This window comes from Engystomops pustulosus, chromosome 1 (genome assembly GCF_040894005.1).
Source record: "Engystomops pustulosus chromosome 1, aEngPut4.maternal, whole genome shotgun sequence".
In the NCBI taxonomy this organism is placed as follows: Eukaryota; Metazoa; Chordata; class Amphibia; order Anura; family Leptodactylidae; genus Engystomops; species Engystomops pustulosus.
The window spans coordinates 169683922-169706898 of NC_092411.1; the positions used below are offsets into that span (position 1 = coordinate 169683922).

The window sequence follows — 22977 nt, forward strand, 5'->3', positions numbered from 1 at the left end:
AGGCGGCTGTATGTAGCTGTGTTACTGGGGATGATGCGGCTGTATGTAGCTGTGTTACTGGGGGCGAGGTGGCTGTATGTAGCTGTGTTACTGGGGATGAGGCGGCTGTATGTAGCTGTGTTACTGGGGGCGAGGCAGCTGTATGTAGCTGTGTTACTGGGGATGAGGCGGCTGTATGTAGCTGTGTTACTGGGGATGAGACGGCTGTGTGTAGATGTGTTACTGGGGTGAGGCAGCTGCATGTAGCTGTGTTACTAGGGATGAGGCGGCTGTATGTAGCGGTGTTACTGCGGGGATAGTGGATAGTGAGCAGGAGGACGAGTATGCAAGCTGCACTCAGTGGGGGCCTCCACCAGATTTTGCGCCCAGGGGCCCCCACCACCCTTAATCCGGCCCTGGCAGTAGGGGAGACTTCCTTTGAACTATTAAGTGTAAAAAATTTTAGTACCCCTATTGATTGGGGTAGGAATTTAGACGCGTATAAGTGGTAAATACTTAGTCACCATGTATAGCTACATACTGCTCAGCTATGTGTAGATGCATTGGAGCGGGGTCCGACCAACTGATAACATCTATTTTTGAAGATCTAATCCTACGGTTGAGTTCATGATCTGTCAGGAACATATCAATCCTTATGTATACTCTTATGTGGGTGGGAAAATTAAGAAAAATCCCTCTCTGTAGGATGTTGCATTCTCCAGAAGTCCAAGTAAGATTCTTTATGGGCCAAGCTGTATAACACTGATGCTCCATCTCCTAATATCTTCCCAGATGTATCCATAATTGGCCACATGGGCATATTAAAGTCTCCAGTTATCAAAACAGAGCCTTGTTTTACTGTGTTCAATAACGAGAATATCTTATGCTTGCTTATGATTGGGGGCATATAGAGACACCACTGTGCATATTATATTGTTAATAGAACACACCAGAATGACAAAACACCCTTGAGGAACCAGTTCAGACCTAAGAAGTGAGAAGGCCACCGAATTTTTAACTGCTATGCAAGCTCCACCTTTCTTATTGGTAGCTGAGGATATTGCTTATGATGGAGTCTAAAAGTATCCTCATGGTTTAAATGTGTTTCCTGAATGCATAACAAATCTGCCGCAGCTGAATGAGACTCTCTCCATAAATGGGATTGCTTAAATGGACTTTTTAGCCACTTGGCATTAATCAACATAATTTGTATCACCATTATAGTTGTTAGACTTTATGATGTGACTTAAGCCCAATCTCCTTGATATCATCATAAGGGATCTTAATATGTTGTGTCCCTTAACTTCTGCTGTCCTACTTTGAAAACCTAAAAATGAAAACAATAATATAACAACCATACATATACTGTATGTTACATGTGTGATACCCATCCCATCAAGGGATGTAATGTGAGTTAGGAACACCATATCAAACATTAGCGCATCTGACATGGCACCGTACCCAGATCACGCATGTAACCAACAACAGCCAGGGAGTGGCACCCTGAAAAAGAAAACATTTCATAGATACCAATACGGCTACTTATTCTTTTCATGTCTTCTCCCATTCCTTATCTAGGTGTTTCTTGCACTGAGTTGTTGCTTTTCCTGGTATTTCTCCTTCCGGCAAAATTTCAAATTCTGTTAAAAGCTGCTTCAGCTTTTCTGGAGATGTCGCTATAACTTTTCGTCCGTCCTTATTAATGATTAACTTCACAGGGAAGCCCCACCTGTATGATATTTTGTTATCTCATAAGGTATGACATCTACATTTGCGACCTGTAGCAGGCCGCTGCCTCCATAAGTATATCCAGCACAGTTCTGTCAATAACATAGCCAGCTGCGTAGGTGGTGATATTGTTGGATGGGCTGCATCAGGATTATGTTTATCCATGCCCACATTGTACAGGAAATTAAAATCTCCCAGCTATAGAAATGTTAATTGCAGAAATTGGGAAAGGAAAGCAGCAACCTTGTGTAGTATGTCTAAGTTATCAGTGGGGGGTATATAGACAACTGGTATGACAAAGGGGTTGCAATTTATCTTGGCCTGCACAAAAATATACCTCCCCTCGGGATCTCTTTTCACTAGTCCAGGTTCCCATCTAATAGACCTGTGTACTAAGAGGGATACCCTTCGTGAGTATGTGGTATACCCATACATAGCGTGCCAACCACTGAATCCATGGTTTACTGAGGCAAAGTGTTTTAGATGGAACTGAATAAGTCTCCCGGAGACGGACACTAGATGAAGCATGACGTCTGATCATGTTGAAGATTATATTAGGCTTCCGTGCCTCCCCAAGACCCGTACATTCCAGGAAAGTATGGAAAAAGCCTTGACTCTACCAACTTAGGGGCATGTGAAAAAGGGTAAACATATATAACGAACTCATGCTCAGAGGTCAAACAGGAGCCTGAAGCACAATATAATGAGCAAAAAGGTAGTTACAGCTTAAACCTATTGTAAAATAATAAAAGATTTGTAGTTAACTAAAATAGGTTATATCTATGCATATTAGCACTTAAGCACTTATTACATGGATGTTATACAAGGTAATGCTCTGTTTGTCAGCTTAGCCCTGAACATCGAATGATGACATAAACAATAATCCCGCAACCATATCTGTAAGCACCATGTACACATTTCCATTTAAAGGGGTTGTTCGAGTTTTGAAAAAAAACTATATGTGGCCGGGAGCGGGCTGCCTAAAACAATCAAGATGTACTTACCTTTCGTTGCCCTCCGGTATCCAGCGCTGCTGCCGCTCTGGTCCGGGCACCATGTAAACAAACATGGCCGCCGGAAGAAAGCTGCTGCATTCAGCTTCCGGCCGGACCCGACAACCTTCTGGTCCCCATACACAATGCTGTTTATAGGGACGGATAGGCGTACCCGGCCACGACCGGCTGGAAGCTGAATGCAGTGCTGCTCCGGTGGCCATGTTTGTTTACATGGCGCCCGGACCGGAGCGACAGCAGCGCTGGATACCGGAGGGCACCGGAAGGCAAGTACATCTTTATTGTTTTAAGCAGCCCGCTCCCAGCCACCTATAGTTTTTTTCCAAAACTCGGACAGCCCCTTTAAGAAAACATTATCCCTGGAAAGAGACAGTCTGTTCACAAATATGGCAACTGGGCATCTCTGCCTCCTTTCCCCCAGCTACAATATATATGCATAGCAATTAAGGAGCCCCAGTTGCATCTGCCCTTCTATATGCAGGGATAAATGGATAAGGCAATATGTTGCAAATAGTATAACAAAGCATATAAACTCAAGGTCCAGATAGCTACAATATACTCATCCTTCACGTCCATTAAACCAAGACAGTTTGCATTAAGTGTTGGTCATATCATTCTAACCGACCTGTCGGTTAGAACACGGAGCGTGTTCAGCCACTCATCAGCATCCGGTGGTGAGGTGGAGAAAATATTAAACATATCTTGTTTAATCCCTGAACCGAGTTGTTTTGCTGAAAAAAACAATTATTAAATTATTGTCACGGCACGGGTGCTCCTGCGACCCATATCCCGGGTCGCAGGCGCACCCGTGTCCCTCCCTGTGCAGCCGGATAGAGCCTGCATGAAAACTTACCTCCCCATCTCCTAGGGCAGTGATGGCAAACCTTTTAGACACCGAGTGCCCAAACTACAACCAAAACCCACATATTTTTCTCAAAGTGCCGATGCGAAAATTTAACTAGTAACTTATTACTCCCTGCTCTGTTACGTTTAAATTGTATGGGTACCCGAGGACACCAATACAGTAGAAAGATGGAGAAGAAGTTTGGATTATCCTCGTAGCTTCATTCTAGGGTCCTGGGCTGCCTGGGACTGCAAGAGGCCCTGAGTCCTGTCTGGAAAACTCTGCACTGGGGTGATGGCGCTGGTGCCCATAGAGAGGGCTCTGAGTGCCACCTCTGGCACCCGTGCCATAGGTTCGCCACCACTGTCCTAGGGCATGCACGTGCTGCCTTGCAAAGATTTAAATGACCAGCGTGCTGATAATTGGAACTGGCCGGCCGCCTTCCCTGATAAATTCCGAGCCCCTTCCTGTGTCCCCTTCTGGATCTTTGTTCTTCTATGCCTAATAGAAAGCTGTATTCCAAGCCCTTTGCAATTATCCTGATTTCCCGTTGTGACCTTGATTCCTTTCCTGATTCCGATCTCGTGCTGCCTGTCCTAACCTGCCGCAACGTCCTGACTCGGATTCTGTGCTGCCCGTCTCGACCTCCTGCCCGTTCCTGACCACGAGAAAGCCTTACGATTCTGTACTATGCCTTGGCCACCATCGTGGACAAAGTCGTGCCTGTGGAACGACCTGGTGGTATCACGCTGCAACAAGTCCAACCTGCAAGAAAACAACAAGAAAACCTGAAGCTGTCATGGCAACGTATTGCCGCTCCCCGTTGAGGTCACGAGGAGTGATGATTATCGGCAACATGGCGGCTCCCATGCTGCAGGCAGCTTACTGGTGTTACAAGTAAGTCTTTTCACCAAAGTCTATGCACCAAAGATTTACCGACTATGGAGAGGGCTCAGGCCGTGAAAGGTTAATAATAAGACAATGCGTTTCAACGCCGGATTGGAGTCTTGTTATGGTCAAATACACAGTGACAGAACAAAGTGCTTCTTTCCCCACTAATTAAACTTTTTTTCTTCTAAACTGATGTGCATTTCTAAATCTTCCCTTAATTTATTTGGTAGTTCTGAGACTTATGAGATCACATAGAAGTCCCAATTGCTTAATTTCTCAATTTCAGCTGCCATAAAATACACACATACTGCACTACACTATCTAGAATCACTTGATCTAATATGGATTTCCAGAGGAAGGGTTCTGATCTGATAACTTCACTCTATGTTCCAACAATTACAGCATGCACTACTCCCTCCTCCAAATATGGCGTGCACTACTCCCTCCTACAAATACGGCTTGCACTACTCCCTTCCTCCAAATACGGCGTGCACTACTCCCTCCTCCAAATACGGTGTGCACTACTCCCTCCTCGAAATATGGCTTGCACTACTCCCTCCTCGAAATATGGCGTGCACTACTCCCTTTTCGAAATATGGCTTGCACTACTCCCTTCTCGAAATATGGCGTGCACTACTATCTCCTCCAAACACGGCGTGCACCACCTACACTCCTCCTAATACTACTCCTACTCTTCCTCCTACTTCAACAAACACAGAGTGATACTTATACTGTGCACTTAAAAGGGAGTATTACAGAGCACTTAAAAGTGCAGTTTGAAGTGAAGGGAAAACGGATGATGGGGGGATAGTACAGGGAAAAATGGACGATGGGAATACACTGGGATAAAACTAGGTGGGGATGGATGATGTGGGTAATAGTATGTTCTGAAGCATAGTTATAGCTATAGCAGGGCATAGTTATATCTACCCAACCCCTAGTCACTGGTCACTGTCATAAGGCAGTCTGTAATGACTGGCCAATGACAGCAATCAACATCGCAGGACAAATCAGATCGTTCCTGTGATGTCAGAGGGGAGGATGTTGCCCGTATGGTCTCGCCATCCTTGCTGGTCTGTAACCCCGTCTTACTTCATTTACAGTGACAGCGTCAGCAGAGGATATATCCGCCGCTGAGTTCTAGGTCACATAGTTCAGTGGCGGAAATATCCAGGAAGCAGTGAGCAGAAAATGCTCTTCTATTGCGCAAAATGCGCTCCTATTCTGTTAAAATCATATTAAACCACAGCCTACCAGTGATCAAATGCAAAAATTACATGAAAATTCTAAATTTCCACTAAAATATGTAAAAAATCCTATATAAAGAAAAAATACTTCCCTTAAAACAGTAAGGCTACATTCACACTACAGTATGGGGGACGTATATACGGCCGACGTATATATGGCCGATATGCGTCCCCCATACACTTCTATGGCCTCACGGCGCCCTACGGGACCGGTAAGGTGACGCACGTGTGCTGTCATGTCCTATCTTTTCCCGTATTACGGCGCCGCGGCCATACATCGCTATGGAGAGGGGCGGGGGTGAGCTGCGCACACCTCCTCTCCCCGCGCTGCTGTGTGCCCGCCGTGCTACGGGCACACTGCAGTGTGCATGTAGCATAAGATGTGAGTAGTTCACACATTCCCCACATGTGTATATTTACCAAAATATGCAGCAAAGGGAACATTAAATCCTCAGGGTGCACCGAACAAATTTGTAGAAATTTGCTTCACAAAGATATATTATTGTACACATATTATTGTAAGACAACGGTAACCCAAGTAAAAAACTATATATCCATAAACCAAGCTAAGGTCACTGTTAGATGTGTGCCATTGTACTTGCTGCACAATAACAAAACCTTCCGCTGTTCATACAAACTTAAGTAAGAACGCCATAAAACGTAGGTGTAAATAATTTAGAATTGTGTGAAATAAAAGTATGAAACATGATAATCTCCTTTTTCACTTATATCTTAAATTGTGTTTCTAGGTGCCAGGATACCAGAGGAGTGATATATATATATATATATATATATATATATATATATATATATATATATATATATATATAATCACACCCGGAATTCAAACTTTGCACACAGAATGTTAGAATTTTGTGAAAGAAGTAAGATTCTAGGTTCCACAGATCCGAAGTTATAGCCCTCAGAAGACCGGATGTATCTCATAAGTCCTTGGACATAGAGGTGCCACCCTGTAAAAACATATGAGATACATCTTTGGCATGGAAAGTAGAAGCCCAATTAGGTATTTAAAAATACAGGAATTGGTTTAAAAAAAAATGCAGGAATAATTTTTTTAATGTACATACCCATGGCAGTCCATGCTAGGCCCATCACCACTCCAGGTGGAGTGACATCATACATCCTATCCACAGTAAAGATTGGCTTTCCTACGAAGTCTTGGAGGTTGGAAGGATTTATTTCAACGTATTGAGCTTCTCCATTTACAATCTTGTATGCAGATTTACGCATAACCTTAGGCACAAGAAGCAGAAGAGAAATTTATTTCCATGCTTGCCTTTTACATATTTTTCAGCTACTTACTACAGTAAACAGTTTACAAAATGTAACATTGTTAGAAGGAAGTCTGCCCAATCTACACAATGTAAAACCAGCATTGCATAAGATCAGTTTTTCAGTAATTTGTGATTTTGTAGAACATTCTGTATTAATATATATAAAACTATTTATGATGCATTTGTTTTCTTTTTATGCTGCTCAGCCCTAATTTGATCACACAGACACGATTTGAACAGAGACAGAATAAATTTTTTTCTAAAATGAAAGATTGATGAGAAACAGAAGAGATATAAATAACAATTTTGGATTTACTTGTGAGTGAGATGGGAGGTGGTAGACTCGATTTAATTTAAGCAGGCAGAACAGAAAGCATGTGTTTGGATTTCTTTCTTTTTTTAAATGTAGTTATCAGATATAACCTTATTCTCACTCTCCAACAAATCTAAATGCAGAATTTAGCCATTAGAGAGCAGGAATATAGTCAAATTAATATAGTTAAATTAAAAAGCTTTACAAAATATGCAAATGAGCCTGAGGGGCTCCTGTCTTATCAACTATGGAGCCTGGAGCTCCTCAGACTCATTTGCAAAAAAACTTCCTAAGAAGTTAAAAAATAGATCAGATCCTGACAGAGGGGGCGCACACCAGCATGTAAGTGTGCTTGGTTTACAATCCTTTATCTTGGTGGTAGATGTACTTTAAAGTGTTGCATTTTTTTGTTGCCTGGGACTACTGGAGGAGGGAGAAGGTGTGGACAGAGCAAGGTTATCATTATCATTGGAGCTCCTGCTCTTGGTCCTGATTCAGGAGAACTTCGAAGGAAGCTACTATAATAATCTGAATTTCTCCATCTTTCTCCATCTGGTGTCCTCAAGACACTTAAAAGATTGAAATCTGTGACAGAGCAGCGACAATAAGTTACTGCTTAAATTTCCATGTACCCACTGTTTGATAAATAAATGAGCACTCTGTCTGTAAAAGGGTTTCCATCACTGCCCTTTATGATTAACCTCATCATCCTCTGTCTTAACCCCTTAACGCTGAAGCCACTTTTCACCTTCCTGACACGGCCCATTTTTAAAAATCTGACATGTGTCTATTTAAGTGGTTATAACTTTGGAACGCTTTAACATATCCAGTTGATTTTGAGATTGTTTTTTCGTGACACATTGTACTTCATGCTGGTTGAGAAATTTAATCAATATATTTAGTATTTATTTATGAAATAAATGGAAATTTGGCAAAAATTTTGAAAAAAACAATGTTTTCCAAATTCAAAATTTTCTACTTTTTGGAAAGTTGGTCATATCACTAAAATAACTTGATAACTAACATTTTCCATATGTCTGCTTTAACTTGGCATCATTTTTCAAACATCCTTTCCTTTATTTAGGATGTTAGGAGGCTTATAACTTTAGGTGCAATTTTTCAGATTTTCACGAAAATCATCAAAACCTACTTTTGGAGGGTCAATTTAGTTAGTTAGAAGTGACCTTATAAGGCCCACATGACACCATTTTAGAAACTACACCCCTCAAAATATTCAAAACAACCTTTGGGAATTTTGTTAACCCTTTGAGCGTTTCATGAGCGTGAAAGATAAATGAAAGTGAAATTAGAGAAATGTAATTTTATCTTACTATAGATTCATTGAACACTAAAATTTGCACCTTCACAATGGGTTAAAAAGGAAAATGCATTTTACAATGTTGAGGGCAATTCCTCTTGAGTATGCCAATACCCATTTTGTCACTGTACCCTGCTGTACGGGCACATGGGGGCACTTGGAATGGAAAGAGCGTTGTTTCGTTTTTGCAGGGCAAATATGGCTGAAGAAGTTTTCATGTGTCAGGATGCATTTGGAGAGCCCTAATGACAGAGGAAAGCCCCAACAAGAGGCACCATTTTGGAAAGTACACCCTTGGAGAGTTTAGCAATGTGTAATTTGTGTATTTTCCCCTACAGGTGTTTGCTTCAATTAGGTCCCTAAAAGGAAAAAGGTGAACATTTTCCCAAAAAAGTCACTTTTACGGCTAATTTTTGTATCCCATAAGGCATTAAAGATGAAACAACCCCAAAAAATGTGTACTAGCATTTCTCCCGAGTATAAAATTGCCCCACACATGCAAATAAAATGTTGTATGGGTACGCAGTGAAGCTCAGAAGGGAAAGAGGGGCGTTGGCCTTTTAAGAAGCCAAATTTGACAGACATCCTTTACATATGTCAGGATGTATTTAGAGAGCCGTAGTGGTACCAAAACAGAGCGGAACCCCAACAAGTATCACCATTTTGGAAAGCACACCCCTTAGAGAATTTAGCAAGGTGTAATATGTGTATTTGTCCGTAAAGGTGTTTGATTTAATTAGGACTTACATAGATAAAAGGTGAACATTTTCTTATAAAGGTCATTTTACTCCTAATTTTATATAGCCACAAGGGATAAAAAAAAAGTAATAACCCCACAAAATGTGTAAACCTATTTCTCTCGAGTGTAGAAGTACCCCACATGTGTATACAAAATGTTGTATGGGCGCACAGTAAAAGGAAAGGGGAATGTTTGCCTTTTAGAAGCCAAATTTGACACAAATGTTTGACATGCATTTGGAGAACCCTAGTGGTATAAAACAGATAAGAATCCGAAAAGTGACCCTAATCTTTGAATGCACACCCCTTAGAGAATTTTGCAATGTGTAATATATGTATTTGCCCCTACAGGTGAATGATCCAATTAGGCCCTAATCATTAAAAAGGTGAAAATTTTCCAATAATTGTCACTTTACCCCTAATTTATGTAAGCCACAAGGGATAATATATTAAATAACCCCAAAAAAGGTGTAAAACTATTTCTCCCGAGTGTAGAAGTACCCCACATGTGCATATAAAATGCTTTATGGGCGCACAGTAGAGGAAAAGAGGGATGTTTGTCTTTTAGAGGCCAAATTTGTAAGAAATCCTTCACATGTGTCAGGATACATTTGGAGAGCCGTAGTGGTACCAAAACAGAGGAAAACCCGAAAAGTGACCCTAATTGTTGAATGTACACCCTTGGGGAATATAGCAAGGTGTAATATGTGGTGTAGTGTAATACACGTGGTGAAATGAGCATTTTGAACATATAGGTGGTTTCCAAATATGATGTGCAATGGAGTCCAAGATGGAAATTGCAATTATTTCTGGAACGTTCAGTGCCCATTATGTGGCGCCCCTTATGAAATAATGGAGGGGTATAGGGAGCAACGGGACATAACAGTTGTTACAATTATTCATTTTACCGAAATTAATTCACAATAGGTTGGGCGTGAATTGTGAATGTCTAGTGTATAAGGAGGTAGTATATATCAAGGGACCAACTAAACTTTTGTCACTCTGGAGGTGTCGCAGGTCTCTTAGTAGTATGTAGTGTCCATCCTAACTTCTCTTTTGGAACAGACTCTTTATTGAGTCCTACCATTAGAAGCAGCAGAATTCACCGGGAAAATGCTGTCCTGGCAAAACACAGGAACATCTAAACCAGAGGTACTGGGGCCCCGTCCTTCTTGTACCAATATTAGTTTCCTAATATCTTCCTCTTGAAAACGGAGAAATGATACGGCAGGACATGCACATTGGAACAGCTCGTAAGAGTTGTACAGCATCATCTGAACAATGTGCACAGCCAGCACTTTTGTACCATATCTTCGTTTTAGTAGGGAAATTATCGCCAAGTGTTGCTCTTATTCACCCTAGCCATGCCCATTGTGACGAATATTGCTGCTCTTGGCTGGACCAAATCGACCAGCCAATAGCGGCAAACAGGGACAGAGGGGGGCAACAAAACCCCTCTGGACCGCAAGGCAAAATTGGTGGCTGTCAGGAACAGCCGCCACCCTGCCCCGATCACCGTGTCTACAGACATGGTGACCGGTATTACTGACGTCATAAGTAAATTCGCTGCTATTGGCTCGTCTGAATTGATGAGCCAATAGCAGCGATAATAAACTGGGGGTGTGTTGGGGGGACGTAACCCTTCTGGTCCATGGGGCAGGATGGATGGCTGTGAGGAACAGCCGCCGTCTTACCCCGATCAGTGAACAGCCGCCATCTTACCCTGACCGGTGTTGGAAAGTCACTACCCGCCGCACCGTTCTATAACAACGCTCGTTGGGAATAGGCTATACAATCTTTATTTATTTTTTAAGCAATTTAGACAAATAAGGGCTTATTTTTTGCGAGACGAGATGCACTGTAAAAAAAAAATTAATTTTAGTGGGTTTTTAGCTTATTGAAGCAATTTTATTAACTTTTTACGTTTGGAGGAAAATAAAATCATCAATTCTTGTTTTGGATTTTTAGCATTTTTTTGGGGGGGGGGTGTTCACTGTAGCATAACAATAATATATTATCTTTATTCTACGGATCACTACGATTACGGTGATACCTCATTTATATCGTTTTATTTTTATTTGTCCAATTTTATTGAAGGAAAACTAGAATAGAAAATTTTTTATGCCATTTTTATAGTGGCATAATTATAGTATTTTTTGGTTTACGGAGCTGGTTGTAAGCTTATTTTTTGCGTGACAAGTTGCTTTTTTTATTGGTATCATTTTGATGCTTGTAACTTTTTCGGATCACTTTTTAGAACATTTTTTGTAAAGCAATTTGATAAAAAGTTTTCATTTTTGGCAATTTTTTTTTTTTTTTTTACCACGTTCACCGAGCGGGTCCAATTATGATTAGGATTTATTGTACAGATTGTTACGGACGCGGCAATACCAAATAAGTGGGGTTTTTTCGTGATTTAGTGTTTTTTTATACTTTATTACTTGTGTAAAGGGAAATGTGGTGTTTGGGGGGACTTTCACTTTCTTTTATTATTTATTTTTATTGTAAAAAACCTTTATTTATTTTTACTTTTTTTTACAGTTACTGACATCTAAGCTTGAACAAGTGATCTTCTGATCACTTGTTCAAGCTTTTTTACAGGTTACACAGTGCAATACAGATGTATTGCACTGTGTAATGTAAGACACTGAGCATGCTGCGCATGCCCAGTGTCTTACAGCCGGGTCCTGCCAGAAGGCACGGACCCGGCACCGGGAGGAAGATCGCGCAGCCCCGGGCACCGGCAGTCCCGGGGGCTGCGATTGGAGCAGAGGACCCCCCCTGTAAGCGCCGCGTGGGGTCCGATTCAGCTTTAAATAACTTTAAATGCCTCTAACACACCGCGGTCAGCGCGACCGCGGCGTGTTAGGGGTTAACACCCGCGATCGGAGAAATCTCCGATCGTGGGTGTTAGAGGCGGGTGTCAGCTATAACATATAGCCGACACCCGCAGCTTCTGGCGCCGGCTCCGTTTAGGAGCCGGTGCCAGAAGCTTGACGTAATAGTACTGCATTTTGCGGGAACGCACCTCCCGCAATGCAGTACTATTACGTCAAATGTCGGGAAGGGGTTAAATGGGTTGTCCGAGTGTTTTTAAAATTCTGAAGGTACGGAAGCTGCACTGAGGCCATCTTCTGGCCAGTGGCCATGCCCAACCCTTCCCTTTTCACAGTGATGTATCAGGCACTGAGATATGGGGATGGGTGGGTGTGACTGTCTACCTCAGCCAGACTTTCTTTTTAGGAAGATAGGAGGCTTATAACTATACAAGGTATGAGGGACTAGATAAGTTTGACTGAGAGGCCTGCATGAGAGAAAACCCCTGTTAATGGCCCCATTTAAGGAACGGTACACCTCAAAGAATGTAAAACAACTTTAATAAAATTTGTTAACCCTTTAATTGTTTCACAGGAGTTAAAACAAAATCAGGTACAATTCTGAAATGTAAATTATTGTTGGCTCAGTGGATGTTCCAAATTATTTACACGTTCTGTGGATAAAATGCTGCACAAAATTTAATACCCAATTTCTCAATACCCCATATGTGTTGATAAACTGCTTCACTAGCAAACAGCAGGACATAGAAAGGAAGAAGCACCACCGAGATTTTGCACATATTTAGCTGGAATACCTTTCTGTTACGATTCGATACACTTGAAGAGCCCCTGAGATACCTGAACAGTGGAAAACCCCCCAAAAGGGCCCCATTTTGGAAACTACACCCTTCACACATTTTATAAAGGTGCAAAATAGTGTCTGGACCCCGCAGGTGTTCAAAAATTTTGTCTGAAACCTGCAAAAATGAATATTTTTTGCCTCAAAAATAACTTTTTCCCCATTTTTGTTTTGGCCCCACATGTGGATATAAACTTCTGTAGGACTTGGAAGAGAAGAAGTATTTTGTGGAAGGAGGTGGTAGCCAGGGTAAAGAAATTACCATATTACTCAAGTATAAACCGACCCGAATATAAGCCAAGGTACCCAACTTTACTACAAAAAAACTGGGAAAACCTATTGATTCGAGTATAAGCCTAGGGTAGGAAATATATTGGTGCCAAATCATGCCCCCTAGTATATACCAGCCTATGCCCCCAGTATATAACCAGCCCAGCATGCCCTCAACCAACAAGCCCCTGATATATAGCCAGCAAGCCCACCAGAAAATAGTGATCCAGCCTGCCCCCATATACAGCCACACAGCATCTGCCCCCGTATTCAGCCATCCAGCATCTGCCCCCGTATTCAGCCATCCAGCATCTGCCCCTGTATTCAGCCATCCAGCATCTGCCCCCGTATACAGCCATCCAGCATCTGCCCCCGTATACAGCCATCCAGCATCTGCCCCCGTATACAGCCATCCAGCATCTGCTCCCATATACAGCCATCCAGCATCTGCCCAAGTCTTCTCCTCTTCTGTCGGCAACGGCATGTCTGTGTACGCCAGCCGCAGCACACTATGACGTCTATGCCGTCCCGCACATACTATGATAGTGTGTACTGTCCGGGGAGTGTATATGGTATAACTGACACGCAGGTGAATGATATATTCTAAAGCACACTTTAATGCAGAGGGCAGGTTTTTCTGAACAGGTGTCACATTGATAAGTTGTGTGCTTCCTTTTCCCTATTTTGTGACAGACTCTGCATCTTTTTTGAGTCCTTCCTCGTCCTCCAGTTAGGGGTACCTACCAAGGAAAATGTTGCCCTGGTACAATACGTGGGACATTAGAGGTACTCGGGCCCTGCCCTTCATGATGACCAAATAGACTTTATTTCAATAAAGAAGATTTGCATCTGTATTTTAGCTGGACCGTGAATTGTCTTTTCCACAAGTTGTATTTGCCCGTGCAGAGAGGTGGCCCTTGCTGTATACTTTTGGATACTATACTGGTAAAGGTGAGCTGACGTTTCCAACTTTATATGCAATGTTGGTGATGCCTCCTACAGGGGTGGGTTTGCTGGTCTCTCTATGAACTGTGGTCAATATAAGAACATGCATGCCTATTGTCCTTATGCTTGACCAACAACATGTTCTCATGGCAGAGACCCCGATGTCTCCCTTTCCTAAAAAGGTCCACCTTTGCAAAAACAATGTACTTAAAAGTTATCAAAAAGGTTATGCACTCCAAAATCATAGCACTGAATAAAACAACTATTCTCAGAAAATATAAGCTCTCAAAAAGCTTTGTCAACGGAAAAATATTAATGTAAAATTTGGCAAATATAAAAAAATATATAAATTAGGTATTACCACAAAGACAGATAACACTATTTTTTTTACTGCGCCATATTTATCACTGTGATATTATATTAATATGCAGTCTTCTTTTATCATTCATAGAGGTGTTCTAAACTGTGTGCCACAAAAATATTTGGCATACAAGCTATTTTCCACCCGTTTCCCCTTAGTCAGACAAGGTGGAAAAATGTGTCGGAAAGCATTTTCTGGCACAAATTACGCCATAAAGTAAGGAAAAATTGGCTTAATACCGTATTATACTTGAATATAAGCTGAGATATTCAGCACAATTTTTGTGCTGAAAAAGCCCCACCGTGCTTATACTCAGGAATTAAAAAAATAAATAAAATTAGTACTCACCCTTCAGCACTGTTCACCGGCCTCCTCTTCTTCCCGCAGAAGGTCTTCGGGTTCCACGCCGTGCCAGCAGATGCAGTGTCAGTGTCTATGCAAGCTGCCGACAGAGGCAGTGGTCATTGCCTGCTGACGTCATAGTTTGCCTGCCGGCAGATCGCATAGGCATGCATCTGCCAGCCCCGCCGGGAACCCAAGGACCTGCTGCAGGGAGAAAAGGAGGCTTGAGGACAGCAGTGGAGGGCGAGTACAAACTATTTGTTAAGAGGTTCCTCTGTGGGGGCACCCTGCCGGACGGTTCCTCTGTGGGGGCACCCTGCCGGACGGTTCCTCTGTGGGGGCACCCTGCCGGACGGTTCCTCTGTGGGGGCACCCTGCCGGACGGTTCCTCTGTGGGGGCACCCTGCCGGACGGTTCCTCTGTGGGGGCACCCTGCCGGACGGTTCCTCTGTGGGGGCACCCTGCCGGACGGTTCCTCTGTGGGGGCACCCTGCCGGACGGTTCCTCTGTGGGGGCACCCTGCCGGACGGTTCCTCTGTGGGGGCACCCTGCCGGACGGTTCCTCTGTGGGGGCACCCTGCCGGACGGTTCCTCTGTGGGGGCACCCTGCCGGACGGTTCCTCTGTGGGGGCACCCTGCCGGACGGTCCCTCTGTGGGGGCACCCTGCCGGACGGTCCCTCAGTGGGGGCACCCTGCCGGACGGTCCCTCAGTGGGGGCACCCTGCCGGACGGTTCCTCAGTGGGGGCACCCTGCCGGACGGTTCCTCAGTGGGGGCACCCTGCCGGACGGTTCCTCAGTGGGGGCCCTCTGCTGGACATTTTATTAATGGGGGCCCTCTGCTGGACATTTTATTAATGGGGGCCCTCTGCTGGACATTTTATTAATGGGGGCCCTCTGCTGGACATTTTATTAATGGGGGCCCTCTGCTGGACATTTTATTAATGGGGGCCCTCTGCTGGACATTTTATTAATGGGGGCCCTCTGCTGGACATTTTATTAATGGGGGCCCTCTGCTGGACATTTTATTAATGGGGGCCCTCTGCTGGACATTTTATTAATGGGGGCCCTCTGCTGGACATTTTATTAATGGGGGCCCTCTGCTGGACATTTTATTAATGGGGGCCCTCTGCTGGACATTTTATTAATGGGGGCCCTCTGCTGGACATTTTATTAATGGGGGCACTCTGCTGTCTCTGGAGAGACATAAGGGGGAGAAGGAAGGTGGGAGTATAAGTGGTAATGATATTAAATGTTCTTGGGTTGCGTTTCAGTCGTTATTTCAAACTTCAATTTGGAAGGGTGGTTACGGCTAAGATTTCCATCTTCTGGTGGGTTCGGCGTAATGTGGGCTTGGGACTAATTCCATAACAGCCATTAACTCTTATGTTGAGTACTATTTTTAGGCACCTAATCCCTCCATGGGGCCCACACTTTGAGGTACCGCTCCCTCTTACCTAGATCCCAGTGGACTAACTCTTACATGCGTTATAGTTTCTCTACTTTTTGTGCCCACATGTGTTGTGTAGGCACGCTGGAAGACAACCAAAGCTGAGGGATTAATAGTTTAGCTGCTGTTAGTAGAAACGTCGGAAGGTTCTCCTTTTGGGGTATATGTATGTAATTTGGGACCCATAGTAATATAAATTTTGGGTCTAGCTTCAGAGCTGGTAGACAGATTTTATTAATTTCTGACAAAATGGATTGCCAGTAGTTCTTTATCTGGGGGCAGGTCCACCAAAGGTGGGGGATATCCCCTACTGACCCCTGACATCTCCAGCATACTTTTGGGATAAAGTCCTCAATCTAATGTAACACAAGTGGGGTTTTGTACATCCAAGTCAGGAGTTAAAAATTTTCTTGTATACGTATGCATTTGGAGACACCACGGGCCCCTTCAATATGTCTTTTATTTCTTTTTCTGTGAACTGGGTCTCTAGGTCCTTTTCCCATTGTGCCATATAAGAAGGGGGGCCCGCTGTCTGGAGGGAGAGAAGGTGTTCATATATCTGTTTTGAGTTTCTTTTCAAGGGTGGTTCCCTAATTATTTGATTTTCTAGCCACATGTATTCTCTAGGTACCCAGCTTTTGTCCAGCACCTCTCAGTGGTGCAGTAATGTAAGTGACTTGGTCTCTTAGAGAGTGCAGCACGCTATTGAGACCACAGTCACTTACATTACTGCAGCAATAGGAGACAAGGCGTATTGATTACATTACCGTGATCTCCCTGCGCTATAATAGCTAGCAGAAGCACAGTGCCGTGATGTGCTAGAAAACAGATACACAACTACTCCCTGCGATCTCCACAACAGATTACTATTATCCTACACTGTCTCTGATCCCCACAAGGAATTATCGGTGGGCATCAGTTATAATTACAGAAGGGATAAAATAAAATATAAGGGGACTCCCACCTGAACTTATATCCCTAAGTACAAAATTATTACTTATGTGGCAAGGACAAAGTATGGTCAAGCACAATAATGCCATACTAGTTGCTAAATTGACACTTTATTTTATAGTGTGAGAATATACTCGAGATTTTAAATAAACTAATAAAAGTTAAATCTTATTACACTCACAACTTTCTTTCTCCTACAATTCCCCCTTCCCTTCCTTTCTTTTGCTGAAATGACCATAAATTCTCTCAACAGGGAGTGATGGTCACTGAGGCAGGAAGAGGAGTTACTTCAGCTGTAGTGTTAGGAATTAATGTAATTTGTCACTGTTTCATTGAATTGTTTGATGCTTTGCATGTCTCTCTCTCTTACAAGGAAACAATTCATCACACAATCCAAAAGCTATGTGCCCAGCAGAAGTTTTTTCAATCAGGATGGAAAGATCTGCCTAGTTCGCATACAGGATGTATGTCCAGTGAACTTGTAGCCTAACAGCGGAACTCTAGTCTGGTACCATGCCAGTCCATGGAATAGAAAATAAGGACTATAAAGCCTTCCTTGGCTCTTTACAAATAGATGGTCAACCGCTGGTGAAAGCAGCAAGAAGCATTGTCACTATCTCAAATGGTAAGTTTGCAGTCCGGCTTCTAAACCTTAGTGATGCACAAGTTGTATTGGTAACCAGTGGATGTACTGTCAGAGGAAGTAATTGCCTACCAGTTAAAGCCAGTACCAAAGATTCTGTCAAATCTGTTTCTACACCATGGTGGACTGAACTGAATGTGGGAGATGCTAACATTCCTGTTGAAAGAATCCATGTAGTTCTTAACATTACCAAGTGTCACCACCAAGCATTCAGTAAGCCACATTAGAATTAGGAAAGACAACTTTACTTCAGCATTATGTTAACACAGGTAATCATCCACCTATCAAAGAAATACATCGTTCTCTAGCTCCTGCAATTTACCAGCCAGTGAAGAAGCTAATAAAGTAAATGAAGGATGCTAATGTTATCAGAGAAAGCCAAAGTCCTTGGGCTGCACCATTAGTTCTAGTGAAGAAGAAAGATGATTATGTTCAATTCTGTGTGGATTACAGGAAAGTGAACAACATCCCACACAAAGATGCATATCCTCTTCCACGCATTGAGGAGTCCCCTACAGCTCTCGGTTCTGCTGCCTACTATTCAACTCTGGACTTGACCAGTGGGTACTGGCAAGTACCCTTGGTAAATGATGACAGAGAAAAGACTGCATTAATCACTCCAATGGGACTGTATGAATTTAACAGCATGCCATTTGGGATGTGCAATGCCCCTGCCACATTCATCAAGATCATCTACGTCATCTGGCAGATGTATTCATGTTACTCACTCAACATCTAAAGATCAAGCCATCCAAATGCCATCTTTTAAAGCCATGTGTCAGTTACCTAGGCCAAATTGTCAGCGCTGAAGGAATACAGCCTGATCCTGAAAAGCTTTCTGCTGTACAGAACTGGCCAACTCCAAAAAACGTAAAAGAAGTAAGAAGTTTCCTTATTTTTGCTGGATATTACCGCCACTTCAATCCACACTTTGCACAAGTGGCTGAACCATTGACAGAACTCATATGTGGAAGCCCCAAGGAAAACTGAAATGGAAGACTTCCTATTGACTGTCCTGAAAGAGAAGAGATAGCATTCCAGATGCTGAAGTCATTGCTGATTCAACCTCCGATCCTGTCATATCCTGATTACAGCCAATGGATTCCAGCTTTCACCCTTGGTGCAGTACTATCCCAAGTTCAAAATGGCAAAGAGCATGTCATTGCTTATGCCAGCCAAGCCTACGAGGTGCTGAGAAGAATGATAGCAACTATAGTTCATTCAAGTTAGAGCTCTTCGCTCTAGTGTGGGCTGTGACAGAGAAATCTAAAGATTACTTGGCAGCAACTCCATTCACTGTGTATAAAGACAATAATCCTCTAGCACATCTTAATACTGCAAAACTAGGTGCCTTGGAACAAAGATGGGTTTCAAGACATGCAAACATCTGCTTTACCATAAAATACAGAAGTGGAATAACCAATGTCAATGCAGACGCATTGTCCCATCTGCCAGTTGGAGAACCTCACCAAGCTGCCACCTGGGAAGAAGTGGAAATGCCTCCATTCTATAATAGGGTTGCTCAGCACAATACCATCTCCGCTACCGCAGAGACAGATGTAGACAGAGACAGATTAAGACTTCTGTAAGAATCCCAGTTTGACTTCACAGGTTGCCTCCTGATGTTGAACGTAAACGTCTGTGGAGACAACGCAAAGCCTTTTCCTCCAGAAAGGGTTAATCCTGTAAAATAGCCTGGACCCTGTCTCAGATTAAATCAAATCCTCATTCCAAGGCTAGATGCCAAGATCATCCTTGATGCCTCCCATGATCAATCCTGACACTTTGGTGTGCACAAAAAAGAAGCTACCATCCGTCGACGCTTCTATTGGATTGTAATGCGAGGAGATATCGAAATTGGTGCAGTGAATGTCCAGCTTGCAATCTCACCAAAGCAGGAAAGAAGCTTGGATGGCTTGATCTTTAGTCCACCATTACATCCTATCCATTCTTACAAGCCAAACAAGCTGGTAGGTTTGGACCATGTGAAACTTGCTCCATCTCGTTCAGGTTATGCTCATCCCCTTACCATATGGTGGACCACTATTCCAAGTGGGTTGCAGTTGTTCCTGTTAAAGACCTCACTGCACATACGACCGTCATAACGTTCTACCATACGTATGTGAAACACTATGGATTTCCAGAAGCTGTCATCACAGATTGTGGACCAGCCTTCGAATCTCAATTATTGCATGAACGTTGACAATTCCACAAGTGCAAAAAGCTTCGAACCACAGCTTACCATCGCCAAGCAAATGGCCTTTGTGAAAAGGTAAACCAAACCTTTATCAATATGTTACGAACTGCTTCAGTTGCCAAAGAAGCAGAATGGCCTGAATTACTTGATGAACTAGTGGAAATCTACACTAGTGGAAACTAGTGGAAATCTACACCACCCATTGTTCTACAGGTTACTCACCTTTCTATCTTATGTTTGGAAGAGAAGGTCAACTACCAAAAGACTGTACACTAGGAATCCAAGTACCCGACTCCATAAACCCTTTGCCAAAAACTGATTGGGTTGCTGAACACCAGCATAGAATGCTTGAGGCAAAAGAAATTATGGATTATCGCATGGAAGAAGTTCGAAGATGACAACAAGAAGAATATAACTCGCAAGCTCATGCACAGCCATTACAAGTTGGAGATAAAGTATAGTTAAAGAATTTTCACCGTTCAGGAAAACTAGATCCACTCTGGGAAACTGAACCATACACCATTCATTTCCCTGAATCAGATGTCTATGAACTCCAAAAATCAGGAACAGTTTCACTGGTTGTTCATCGCAATCACTTGAAAATTTGCACTAAAGAAGAGCTGCCAAATCAGCCATTGCCTTACACCTAATTATGCACCTATAAGTGAACCAAAAGGTCAATCAACCATTTCTGATGGATTCCTCATAATCTCACAACTTTTTGTTCCTGGTTACTTTCTACTTGTACAGACTGCAGCTACTGAGAAAGTAGTCGAACCGGCACAACACGAGAGACGTCACAGGAGTACTAGTGCCCAATGTTGCTTCCTTTATTGAATAAAATGTAACATACACGAGGACAACGGATGGTTAACGCGTTTCGACGGGATCCGTCTTAATCATAACCTACCTGACCTAACAACGCACTCGCCTTTTAACCTTCACAGCTGGGGGAGGAAACTCCCTCATTCACCCCACGTCACATGGGCCGGGCCGCACCTCCGACAACACATGACCAGAGACTCCCCCTATCGTCACTTGATCGGGAGCGCGGCTCGGAACCACGTTATTGTGGTAAGCCGAGATTATTAACAAACAATCCTTAAAATATCGTTACATGTATAAAAATACACATTACTGTTGACATTTACAGCAAATGCATTAGTTATAAAAAAGATGGTGTACTTTCGGAACAAGTTATAAGTTACAAATATACTTGTTGCAAAAATATTGGAACACACATACTTCACAGAGTGGACATTATACAATATAACTACTGTCACTCGGTTTCAACCTGAAGATATGAATAAATAAATGTCCTAAGATTCTTATAATTTTTTACACTCAAAATAAATGTCCTGAAATTCTTATAATTTTTTTTTTTATACACTCAAAATGTGAAACAGCGTGTGACTCCGAATGGGAGAGGAGGACACAGAAGGAAAATGCAGAGAATAAACAGGGAGGAGGGAGAAGAGGTGAAAAAGGGAGAGCAAAGTCAAGATGAGAGATATATTACAGTATTGAGAAAGGATATGTTGGATAAGGTTGCTATAAGCATAATGTATACGTATAAAAGATATATGAGCCAATACATCAATATGTTAATATGATGTCTTGCCTTTTATTCATGCCCTGTGGTACTCTGCTCTCCATCACGAAATTCCAATAGCTCTCTCTATTTAGTAATTTCCTCTTGATATTGCCCCCTCTTACTGGATGTGAGACTTTTTCAAAACCGGTCCATACAAAGTGGCAAGTGGATCTATTGTGTACCTCTCTAAAGTGTTTGGAGGCTGCCGATATACCAACTGCCTCATTAGTGACATCCGACAAATGGCGTCGTATCCTCACTTTAAGGGGACCTGTAGTATGTCCTATGTATTGTATATTGCACTCTTTGCATTTGATTGAATAGATTGCATTACAGGTATTTCAGTTAAGATATGATTGAATAGGGTAATTCTTATCAGTAGTACAAGATGTTATATTTGTGTCAACTGCTAAAAACGAGCATTCCTTACACTGTGTATGACCACATCTGAAACAACCTTTAGTGTTGAGCCAGGTAACAATGGAATTAAAATTCCATTGTTACCTGGAACACCACCTAAGGTGGGAGCTCTCCTGGCCACGCATCTGATGCCATCATCCAACACTGTACACAAACTTGGATCCTATACTAAAATTGGAGTGAATTTTTGAACTATTCTAGTAATATAGGCTGTAGAAAACACTATAGGAGCTTTAGGCTTCTGTATTGTGGTGTCACCCTCTCTTCTCCTGTCTCTAATCATTTGTTTATCATGATTCCTATCCAATAACAGATCTACTTGTTTCATGTTTTTAGTCCTATCATCTGCTTTTTCTACATTGGATTTGTAGTATCCCCTCTGGTAGAGTCTGGCTTTAAGGCTAGTTTTCTCTTTGTCATAATCGCCATCATCGGAACAATTCCTTCTAAGTCTTATTAATTCCCCATATGGTATGTTTCTAACTACGTGGAGGGGGGGGGGGGAGGGGGCAAGAAGATGCCAACAAAGTGGTGTTCCTTGCCATTTATTTTCTGTATGGGATACTTCTAACCCTATTGCCTTCTCCTATCAAAGTGACGTCCAAGAATGGGATTGAATCCCCTCCAAACATGGAAGTGAACTCTAAATTCATGGGGTTGTTGTTAAGATAGTCAACAAAATCTGCAAAAGATCCGAACCCCTCCACACCCCTCAGAGCCACTGCAGCTACTACTCCAGTTTCAGCACCAACAGACAATAGAGA

The 22977-nt window shown here is 42.6% G+C and overlaps 1 protein-coding gene across 3 annotated transcripts in view; it reads right to left on the minus strand.

Annotated features, from left to right (window-relative positions):
* LONP1 (lon peptidase 1, mitochondrial) overlaps window positions 1-22977 on the minus strand; it is a 562611-nt gene that overhangs the window by 71107 nt on the left and 468527 nt on the right. For all 3 annotated transcript variants that reach the window (XM_072113845.1, XM_072113844.1, XM_072113842.1), the window contains exon 15: window positions 6791-6956. In XM_072113845.1, coding sequence (XP_071969946.1) covers window positions 6791-6956 — 166 coding nt within the window. The remainder of the gene's footprint in view (window positions 1-6790; window positions 6957-22977) is intronic.